This window comes from Passer domesticus, chromosome 2 (genome assembly GCF_036417665.1).
Source record: "Passer domesticus isolate bPasDom1 chromosome 2, bPasDom1.hap1, whole genome shotgun sequence".
Taxonomy (NCBI): Eukaryota; Metazoa; Chordata; class Aves; order Passeriformes; family Passeridae; genus Passer; species Passer domesticus.
In genome coordinates this window covers 21,815,425-21,827,548 of record NC_087475.1, presented here as the reverse complement: position 1 = coordinate 21,827,548, position 12,124 = coordinate 21,815,425, and the positions used below count along the sequence as shown (strand labels likewise).

General features: G+C 37.3%; 1 protein-coding gene across 2 annotated transcripts in view; it reads right to left on the bottom strand.

The window, feature by feature from the left end:
- ANOS1 (anosmin 1) overlaps positions 1–12,124 on the bottom strand; it is a 128,173-nt gene that overhangs the window by 15,884 nt on the left and 100,165 nt on the right. For both annotated transcript variants that reach the window (XM_064407744.1, XM_064407745.1), the window contains one exon: positions 10,934–11,083. In XM_064407744.1, the coding sequence (XP_064263814.1) occupies positions 10,934–11,083 (150 nt within the window). The remainder of the gene's footprint in view (positions 1–10,933; positions 11,084–12,124) is intronic.

The window sequence follows — 12,124 nt, the reverse complement described above, 5'->3', positions numbered from 1 at the left end:
AGGCCATTATTCAACAAAGGGCTTAGGCATATGAACAGTTGTGTTAACTTCAATGATTAAGGGTATCTAAAGGGTCAGGCCAGAAAGCTTCAAACCTAGTAAGAACAAGACACTAATGACCATCAAAACTATGGTTAAAAGATGGTCTTGAACATGTCTTTGATAGTCTTAGACTAATAGGAAGAAGGAAATATAAAAAAAAAAACGAAGTAATTTCCTTTCTGGATTATGTGTCCTGAAGCACTACTGCTCTGAAAATAGGCTAGAGCAAGGGGAAAATATTTTATATATAATATCACAACACAGGGCAGAATCTGCTCAGGGCACATGAAGTACATGTCTCAGTATCTACAAGCTTGATTAATTGATTCTACTGTAAAGTCATAGTGTGATTTTTCAGAGCTCTGTATAAATCCTGCGTCAGCATACCATCCAGGGAAAAATATTTATCTCACTGTATTGAATGGCAAAGTTGTAGCAATGGTAAATGGTGAAATTAATGATGCCTTGCATAAAGCAAAAGATATTATCAACTCTGAAGTGCTCAAAGATTTGTACAAGTCAAAGGCTTCCTGAAGAAATGTTCCTGTTCTTTCTCCTCCCAGTACATAACCCCCTTTACAGATGGGCATCTATTACAACCCAGCACTTATTCCAACCCACCACTCCAGCAGAAGGATGAGCAGCAGTGTCTGCCCTGCAGCAGCACTTGCCTGCATTTCCACACCACAAATTAGAAAGGAAATATTTGAGATAGAATGTGATGAAGTGTCTGCTGCTCTCTCAGGCTCATGTTCATCTGTTTATTGGACAAATATTGTTTTCCATGTCTACACAGACATCTAATATATGCAGTTTTCCATCAATGCTTTTTCTGATGAAATTCAGTAGCTGGAGAGGTCCTGAAAAATATGCAGGGAAGGCTGAAATATGGACAAAATCCAAGTGAACAAATGAAGCAGTGTTATTTACTACTAGTTCCTTCAGTTTTGAAGACATGATTAGTGTGAAGTGATTCACATTGCATTTTTTACATTTAAATAACAGTATGATGGAAGACCAGTTTGGAAAGAGATACTTCAGTGTACTGCAGAGAAGTAAAATATGATCTCAGTCAGTACTAGATCATAACACTTATTTATTTCTTCGTATACTAGTTCATGAGCCATTGTATTACACTGAGTCATGGTGTCCAACATTTGCAATCTGAATCTAATGATAGGACAAGAAGTAATAATATAATAAGAAGTGTTATTTTACTCATGGTATTTTAGCAAACACAAAATGAGGTAAAAACAATTTACCTCCAACTAATGTTAAAATGCTATATTGATGTGCTAATGCATTGCAAGTCTCTCTGCATTCCCCTTTGCCTTGTAAAAAAACACTTGTTTTGTCACAGGCATTTTAGGTAAATTCTCTTGAAAAAAATCAAATTACAAGAGCTCTGTGTCTTTTGCTTCCTCTGCACTGATTCACCCAATGGTGTAAAAAAAAAATTAAATTCCAAAGTTTTGTTTGGTTATGAAATTCACAGTACTCAGGACACCTCCTGAGAAAAAAAAAGGTTTTTAATAATCACCTATTCAAGCAGTATGTTTAAAAATAACACCAAAACCTCCAGCTGACATTTAAACTTCACTCAACAAACAATTCTTAGCAAGACAAACTATACTCTTTCCTGCTCTTACATGGAATATAAGCAGTTTCGATTAAATTACAAAGATTTTGTTTCTCACATTATGCCATTTAAAACAAACTTTCTTTCTATAGAACACCGTTCTTTGTACAATAGAACAGTAAGCCTTTCGAAAAATTATATTAACAATTACTGTGTAATTTAAAGACAGGCCTGAGACACAGTATTTTTGTCCATATCTAGACCAAGGAAGCCTCAAGGTTTGAAGATGTTTATATTGAAGGATTTAAGCCTGGGATCATCTCTAAGCCGGATTACCTCTACCCTTACTTATTTTCCCACACACAACATCCTATACAAAGTGAGTTCAACAGTATCTCATTCTGGTTTTCCATTACAAGGAAATTTGCCTCTTGTAAGCTCCAAGTCTCACAATAGCTGCTTGTAGCCTGAATAGAGGCTTTCTACATTATTCCCTCATAGCTAGATTTTCAAAGCTAGCTAAGCATCCCAGACCTGAATATAATGGAAAAGAAAAAAAACCCAAACAAACAAGTTCAAGGCTCACCAAGGTTATACATACACTGAAAATGTCACCAGGTACAGCCTTCTGTAAAACTTTGAAAAATGTGGACAAATAATTTAGACAAGCAGACTATGAGCGTAAATTCACTATATTGAGGGTAAGTAATCTTGGAATCTCTCCCATTTCCAGAGTAAAAGTACAGATTCATCTTGCCCCTAATTCCACAGTGGGAAGAGAGGCAGCAATGGGCCAGCTAAGTCTTTTCTCTCTCAGACCTCATGCAAAAGCCATATATGGGTCGGTTTGCATGCAGTGATCCACGGAGTTCCAAAACTGGACTTTCCTGATATGCATTACGGAACAAAATTGCCATTGCCAAGTTTAGTGATATTATATATGTATGCATATATATAAGAAGTACTGTGTTTGTTGTTAAAATAATTAGCTTTATACATTATGGTAATACTCAGGAAGTAATCAGAAATTGAGAAAATTGTACTAGTCAGACATAGACATATTGAAGGTACATAAAGATGCTGAAAATGCATTTTTTTCCTGAAGAATTAAAAATCAGGAAAGAGTTTATTTATTAGTTGTCCAGTTAATTTTTTCAGTGCCTTGAAGGGGATTAAGTCTTGATAAATGATTTTGCAATGGAATATTGAAAGTGTATCTGCAATTCGACTGCAGGTATGCATTCCACATAATGATGGTCTATCTTTGGACTGAACTCATGGACCAGGTAATTTGCAATTACATTTCTATTTAAACTTTTAATGTAAGTTCAAAAGAAACTAAAGTCTAAAGGCTTAAATTTCTATCAGTTACTAAAGTTAAGATTAAAAAGAAGACTTCTTTTAAATGCATAAATTAAGTCAAATTAAAAGCATTTTCACAATGACTAAAGATGTTCTGGAGTATGATTCAGGTCATACTGAGGACTTGTGCACAGCCCACACTACATAAATTTTAAAATTAAACAATAAACCTACAAAGTGTCCAGTCCAGTACAGCCTTCAGCAAACATCAGCGGGTGCCTGTTAAGTAAAATCAGTGTTCTGTGTTGTCTGTGCTCTGGGAACACAGTGGGTAGTACTGATTTGACTTGTGATTATTTGATTTCCTGGCAGACTTTGAATCAATTCCAATTACATTCTGAGACTAGCAGTTGGACAAACTTGTGTCTAAATCTCTCATACCAAGAGCTTTAACCACCTGCCCTGAAAGGTATGGAGGTTTGGAAGCAAGTGCAAGGCAGCAAATAATGGTTTTCTGTTCTGCCTGTGAAATCATGAAGAATGCACTAAACTGTGCCTTTGAAAAGACTTTACAATATTGTCCCATTTGCAGGGGAGATGCCACTGAGGTTGCCACCATTGTAAATGTAATTTTAAAACTTTATAACTGGCCCCACTAATCAATTGCAGACTATTTGAGAATTTGAAAACCATCTGCTCTACCAAATTCTATTATTTGTGGTTGATGTTTTTCATGACTCCCACCAGTAACATTTTAAGTATTGTAAGTACTTCACATTTGGACAGAAACCAGGGTCGTATAGGCACTTCATAAAGTAAAGCAAGCAGAACTGGAAATGGTCAGATGCTACCCTTTACATTCTTTTAAAGGCAAAGAGATTTTTTTCCTGAAACTACATTAAGAAAAAGTAAAGGAGAAAGACAAAGTTAGGGAGGGGTAGGGACCACACAGACACTTATGACAGGATGTTCTTTTAACTCCAGAATGATTTCCCATGATAAATAAAGCTCACAGCACTACCTGTCTCCCCAGGCTCGATGCTGTGGAAGCCCATATGATACAGGCATAGCACATATGGAAAAGCAAATTCTGTAATATTTACCAGTACATTTCTGAGGTGATTTAGTTGAAGAGTCCTGTGCTTAGAGCCAGCTTTACTAATTAAATCCCTAAGTACTAATGCACATTAAACATACCCACACAATCAACCACTGCTGAGACAAAGTCCCTGTATTCTCCTGGAAGTCTGAGGGCAATGTATTAGTGTATACTTCACTATAATTAACAGGCAGGTCATTTTGTTGAAAGAACCATCTGGACCATAGTGATATCTTGAAGTACAAGTATTTTACTGCTTGAATATCAATAATTAGAATATGGCCAGCTGCTCAAACACTAATCTGCCCAGTGCAGCAGCTAGTACCAAACTAAATAATGCTTCAGTGTCAAGCAAGTACTGTAGAATTCTTTACAGTAGGAGCTGGAAACTCCAACTGCCACTGAAGGATTTCTTTCCCTTCAATGGCTCTACTGCCACAAGAAAGGACCATTTGACATGTGTTATCAATGGGAAAGCTTTCACTTCAAAACCTGCCATATGAAATACCTTATTACAAACAAAGAGTCAGCACACACAGTCACTTCATTTATGTCCCTGAACTAAGTGAAAGTTAATTTTGTTTTCCTAAGGTCTGGGTTTAAAAGCATTTGTGTTAGCTCTGTATTTGGTTAGCCATGCCTTGTGTTTTATTCTTCTCTGTAATTTAATTCATTATTCTTGTTTGGTTGATTTATCAGACAATGGTAGATTTTTTGCCTCTTCCTGCCTTAAGTATTCTTTTTTCTTCTGCTTTAGCATTAACAGAAACACAAAGAAAGAAGCCTGAAGCCAAGTCTTAATGCATTTTAAATATTTGTCTTTTTAAGCAAAACCAAGAGGCAGATATATTGATTTTGAATATCTAGAAGTACTTAAGATGTTTAATTTAAACAGGGGGAAGTAAAAGCACGTAGACTTAATTCAAAGAAAAGGAAGCTAAAGCTTTACCTGAGCAAAGACAGTTGTATTACATTCAAGTAACAGGCACTGAGAAAATGGTAGTGAAGGCAGAATAATGACTTAGAAAATACTGTTGTGACAAGCGCTTTGGAAAGAAATTACATTCTGATATTTTAGTGCATTATAATTATTGCAGCAAGTGAGGAAAATTGATGCAGAGAGTTCACAAAAGGTGGGATTTTTTTTCCTTCTGTCTGGGCAAAATTTTATTTTCATACACAGATTTGCAGTAACTTGGAGGATTTTCAGCTAAGTTCAATACTCAGCTCTCTACACAACCACAGAAAAACAGAGAAAACTTCAGCATTTTTTATTTTCACACTTTCAGTCTTGATTACTGCACAATATACAGAGGTTCTTAATCATCCCAAGTATCTAATCCCTTTAAATAGGGGTTTCAGAGTGCATCCATTTTTGGTAACAGATGGTACTCTGTGACCTCAGCACCAAGGAGTTAAAAATGATTTGTTTGATTTGATTCCACTACTTGGCAATTTCTAATTTCACACATCAAGATGGCCAAAATATCTAGCCATGGAACACATTCTACTTTTAATTTACAAAAGGGGGATTCATGCTGTTTAAGCAATGTACTGTTTCTCTAATCCCAGGCCTAAGTGAAAGGCAGCAAGGAAAAGACTTTTTTTTTCCTTCAGAAAGAAGCTATTGTATTCATATCCAACATGCTTTTGGATGACTCTGTCTAGCAACATCATGTGCATTTGCTAAGTACCTTGTACTGCTTGAAGTGTGAAGGTATTTTTGCTAGCATACATCCTGAAGTGATTATTGTCATCATACCAAAGCATGCAAACTGAAAGATTATTTCAGAAAGAGCTTTATTTTAATGTAAAGTCCAGATTCTACATTCCCTTCATGCCTTATGCTTACTAAAGTTAATGGGACTTAAGAAATTACACTTGAAGAACAGGCCCAGAGAAGTCTTTCTTGCTTACCATATTGTGGCACATTATGATGCATATAAATGGAAATCCATCCCCTTACTCAGACTTTAATTCAAACTGTGTTCAGTTTCTGAGTACTGATATGCAGTCATCCCTTTGCTGTATAATAAACTCAGCAATAGTTTAGTTTAATAATAGATTGCAACACCCCTTCTGATGCAGTTGTTGCACAGGACAGAGGTCTGATGAATTCTGTTCAGAAAGATGATATAGAACTGAGAGCTTCGGCCCTGATGTCATCACTGTGGTCTTTTCACTGCCTTCCCAGAGTCTCATCTGCAAAGTTCACTAAGTAATACATGTTCAGTCATGGAGGAACTATCTTTGAATAATCAAGAAACATCACCATACCTTCTGTAAATCCTAAGGCACATTACAATAAACTTGGATGGCCTGTGCAAGCTTGTATTGATGAAGGATAAATTGAAAAAACAGTGGTAATATCTGTTAGAGAGCCTTAGAGACAGAACTGAATAACTTGATTTAACTTCACAGTTAGTTTGACTTCGAGCAGATAGCTGGACCAGCTGACCTCCAGAAGTCCCTCCTGCCCATTCAAATTCTTCTATGACTCTGACCTATATTCAGCTGCTTAGACTGAGTAAAATAATTCAAATTCAAAAGCAAAATAGCTTCTCAGCTAAAATGGGATCCGTGAAAATAAAGAAATAATCTAAAACAACCTTAGGAGCATGTTTGTGTTTCTTTAAATGATATAAGCAATCCACACAGGTCTTTCCTTCTGTTTCTGTGATCTGTGGTACCCTGTGAGGCTACAGTGTTGGGACACAGTAAAAAAACTCTTCTAGAGAGCCATCTTCGTTAAGGAGAAATTTAAAAAAAATTTAGAGAATATCTGGTCTGCATAGAATGGTACGACCCCTGAATTAGGAACACAATAAAACCTGAGCAGTTACTAATATAGAAAATAATAACTCTGTTCTTACCAAGAGAAAGGCTGCTGTTATAGCAGCCATTATAGTTTTCATTACAGCTAAAAGAAACTATTTCAATGCAGCAAGGGCAACTGTAGGGTTGAATAAAGTTCAGTAAATTTCAGCAAAGGCAGGGTCCTGCACCTGGGGAAGAACAACCCTCTGTGCCAGGACAGGCTGGGGGCTGACCTGCTGGGGAGCAGCTCTGTGGAGAAGGACCTGGGGTGCCCCTGGTGAGGCCACCTCTGGAGTGCTGTGACCAGTTCTGGGATCCTCAGCACAGGAGAGATATGGAGCTCCTGGAGCTGGTCCAATGGAGGGCAACAAAGATGACTGAGAGACTGGAGCCTCCTATGAGGAAAAGCTGAGGTTGCTGGGCCTGTTCAGCCTTGAGAAGAGAGACTGAGAGGTGATCTTATCAATGCTTACAAATGTCTGACAGATGGGTATCAAGAAGATAGGGTCACAGTCTTTTCAGCTGTGCCCAGTGACAGGACAAGTGACAATGTGCAAAAGATGAAACAGAAAAATGTTCTTTTAAATGAGGAAAAAAATCCTTTACTTTGAGGGTGACAGAACACTGTAGCAGGATGTCCAGAAGGGTTGTAGGGTCTCTTTCTCTGGAGATATTTGAAACCTGCCCGGATATGATCCTGTGCAATCTACTCCAAGTGAACCTGCTATAGCAGGGAGGTTGGACTTGATCATCTCCAGAGGTCTCTTCCAAACCCAGTCATTCTGTAATTCTGTGATACCATCTTCATATAAAAGATGGTAAAAAAAAAAAAACCAACCAAAATCTAAATAACATTTTTATTTCATCATCTCTGCAACCATCTCCTGTTTGTGTCATGAAGTCTAACACAGAAAGTCCAAATGTACATGAAAACCATACCAGACAAAGCAAAGACTACTAAAACCAACTCAAATTTGATCAATTTACATATTTCCAACATGTTTAAGCTTGAGAAATTTATTTCTTGAATTATTTTTTTATCATGGTAACTCTTACACCTATCAACTTTACTTATTTCACACGGTATCATGCTGGCCTCCTAATTTTTCTGTTTTAAAGTTATACATTCTAATTTAAGACTATAGAATGTCTGTGTTTCTCCACTAAAAAAGTGTTGACTTTTAATAGCAAAAATGAGAGCATTAGTGCCAACAACTGAGACTTCTGTGTTCACCCACTATGTAGGAGACAAACAGGTCAGGTTTGTTTGTCAGGAACTATCTGAACTCTAATTGCCTACCTGCAATAAAAATAGATGCCATGCCACTGAACAGGCTCAGGTAAGATCTTTCTCAGTATTTCCTATTATAGTTGCTGCACTCTACTACCTCCTACAACTCCCTAAACACAATCTAGAGCAGTTCATAAAGGTGAAAGATGTGTGGGTTCAGCTCCCAGCACAGCTGTCTCAGTAACTGCTGTTTTTCATGAAGACAATGTGATTTTCCTGCTGTGTTCCTTGCACAGTCACACAGACCTGCTCTGCAGTAAATTGCTACTAGCAAATTTACAGTACCTCATCCATGCACTACATAATCTCCAAACCCTTGCAAGAGCTTATAAAACCTGCTGGCTTCTATATTTCAGTTCCACACAAGGCAATGGTTCCTGCAGAGTTACTGCGTGTGCTGTCACTCAGAATACAGATATTTTCTTTTTAAAAAAGAAAAAAAAGGAAGGTAAGAGTAATGAACTGCCATATTCTGCCCCTCTTCACACACCTTTGCTATCACTGCTTGTTCTGCAGGAAACTGGAAGGCATCGTGCACTGCATGGCTGGGGCATGTACCCAAACACCCCAGTGCACCTCATAGAATTTGCCCCCCACCCAGGGCCAAAATGGGTTTCTGGGTGTCCCCTTATGTCACTGGATGCACACAGCTCCACACAAGATGAGTCACTGTACAGTCAGCAACTCAGCAAGTACACCCCTGGCACAAGGTGACAGCATGAAAATCCATGTAATTTTTGACACGTCTGTGACATAGCTGCCTTTGATATTCTCCAAGTCTGGAAATTACATTTTGAAATCCTCTTATTTCCAAACTATGAGTCACTATAAGGATGCCTTATTTCTTTTCATAGACATTTACAGCCTTTAATACAAATATTACCTCCAGGTATGTAGCAGACAGTGAGATTCTGCTCCAGATTTAGATGGAAACATTTAGGTTTCTATGGTGCAATGCCTCTAAGTTCAATAACTGTGTTACAATAGCATTATAAATAGTGGACACCTAGTTCAAGATATCCGTGTTGGAATATTACTGTTCTGCTCAGGATTTTCCCTCCACTAAGTATAAGTAACTCTGGCAAACTATTCACAAGGTGAATGTCAGCAGGGGTGCTGGCATTTTGGTCACAGGACACATGCTCTTTCTTCTGGCAGCAGGCTGGCAGGAAAACAGCTGCAGCAGGATTGATTGTTCCACTGGGCTGAATCTCCAGACTGTGAGTTGCACAACCCTGTCTGACGCCTGTGGGAGACATCATTGTCTCCTCATCTTCGAATCCTGTCCCTTGTTTTTTTTCAACACAGACTGCCAAAAATAGAACCTCAGCTCACAGAGAGACATTAGGCATCTCTAAGCTTTCTACAAATGAGCTGTCTAGGCTCCCCTCTGTTCTCAGTAAAGAAGAGAGGCATCTCCAGAGAGCAATTCTGCTGCTGTGGGGGATGAATTGCTGCAGAAGTCACCTGCTTTTCTGTTCTAATAAAAGAATCTTGGACAATGAGTTGACATCTCACTTGCAGAGGCTAAAGTTTAAGGTGATCAGTCTTGACAAAGCTCAGAATATATAAATCTCACTTTGGATAACAAAAACCACATTTTTTTGTAAACTGAATATGCCCGATTAAAATTGCCTCAACTTTTATTTAAACTTTAAATTGTTACAGCTTTCCATGAGGCAACCCAAAAATGAAATATAATAGGGAAAGGAAGGAACAAAAAAACTAACATAGTCAAGACAGGGACAAATATTCAAAATGTGCACGTACTCAGCTGAACCAAGCATGCAGGTTTTAGGGAGGAATAAGGATGGATTTGAAAGTAATTGGCATAGCAGGGCCTGGAAGGTAACCATTTAAAAAGGCAGGCAAAGGATAAGAAGCAAAGGACACCTCTCACAATCCACAATATCCAGTGTGATATATTCCTATGTTACATAGCATAATTGAACATTTATATAGCCTGTCCTCCTTCAGGGTGTTACCACACACATCTAAACCCAAAAGCACTTAAATATTTCTGAAATTCTTTGAAAATTCAAGACGAAAACATGACTATCCACTTTGTAGCCCCTGATTTCAAGCACAATGGATTTCATTTAGTGGTACTGATACACATGTAGATTGATCCAAGCTAAAAAAGGAACCGTGTGAGCACATTTTAAAATACCAGCATATGAACCTTTATAGCTAAACTGGAGAAACCTATATGCTCTTAGACAACAAGAAAGGAAAATCCCTTTTTTGATTTCTGAATATGAATAGACACTTTATGTCATTTTCCTTTTGACTGGAGGACTAAACCATAAAATTTTTGTTAAAACTTTTCTGAACCAGAAAACCAGAAGGATGCATGCTAGAAGAAAACTAACTTCAAAATGTTTTCTGGTTTTTACCAGCTATCCATTCTGTTCTAAATCAAGGCGACTGATAAAGTTTGGCATAAAGCTAAACATTCATATGTTACTCAGAACTTTTGTGGGTAATGTCACATTCTGCTATTTAAAACTTTAGAGAGGTAATTCCTACCCAAATAAAAATTGTCTCAGCTCTGTGAAGATTCAGTGTCCCAACTGACTATAATTTTTGGATAGCTGACTCATGTAATTCCCTCCTGTAAGGCATATACACAGACATAATGCAGAGAGGCAATGTTTCCCTCCAATGTGAAGATGAAGGGATGAAAGGATGGGTGTAGTATTCAACTATTAATTACTTATAATATTGTGTTAATGTTTTACAACTCTGAGATGGATGGGAAGAGTCCTCCTTAGAGAAAATTGTAAAGCAAAATTTGACAAACCTGTCTTCTTCCAGTAGACTTTGACCTGAAGTTGATTGTCCTGATAGAAGGGAGTTCCAATTTTAAGAAAACGAGTGGTTTTCCTTCTTTGAAAGGCTGGGTAAGGCTCTACCAGTCCTTTCTGTGATTTCCCAGCAGATGTTCGTTCCTCTGCAATACACAGAACAATCAGGAAACTATTTAGTTAACTACAGTGCTGTATAATGACTGTGCTGAATTTGGTGTAATTCAGAAAATAATAGTATCTTTATTCCAAATGACCTTATTTCCATTTCTTACCTAAATGAAATAAATATAAAGAATTAACTGTCCATAATCACTGAAAAATCACTCATTTGAAATTCAGTCAAATTTAGAAAGTGATCAAAAAAACCAAAATGTTTTCACAGGGAAATGTTCTGTAAACTTTCTGAAGAGTAATAAGGAAATGGACTGTATTTGTATTCCCAAGAACAAGAAATGTTAACACAATGATTTTTTAAACACACACAGTATCTACCAGTAGTTCTCTGTAATACTTCACAGTCTTTATATTCATGCAGTGTTTGAACATGCACAAAATCCAAGGACAGCATTGAATGTAACACACAGAGTGCCACATGTGGTTACTACATCAAAGAAAATATAGTCCTCTGGTATGCTATATGTGAACACTGTGGTCAGATTAAAGATCTGTCTTGCCCACTTTCTGTTCCCAACAGTGAATGGTGAGGGCTTAGGAAAACATTGCAAGAGCAGATTTTTCTTTCAGCAATTCCCTTGGTGCTGTATGCCTTGCTTCCAACAAGCAATTGCAATTGGATGTCCTTCATCAAGCATTTTGTTTGGTAAAAATTTATCATCATTTAGCAGGGTTGACAGTACTTACAGATATTTTCAGTTGAAAAGAAAGAAATGTTCGTTCAAACTGCACTTTTCATTGCACAATTGCAAATGTATCTGATCTAATTAGGAGGAGGATCAGATTATAACCAACAAAAAAGCTCTATTTATTTCAATATTACACCTAAATTAAAACTAAAGAGTCCAATAATAAGGAAGTGGAAAATTATTAATTACATACTTGAGAGAAAGAGGGAAAGATTCAGGTTTCAATAACTGTCAGGAGTAATATATAAACTTGAACATTTTGCCTTATATGCAGCTTCAATTGAAACTCACTTGCTTTATGGCCAAATTTTACTTTCTCAG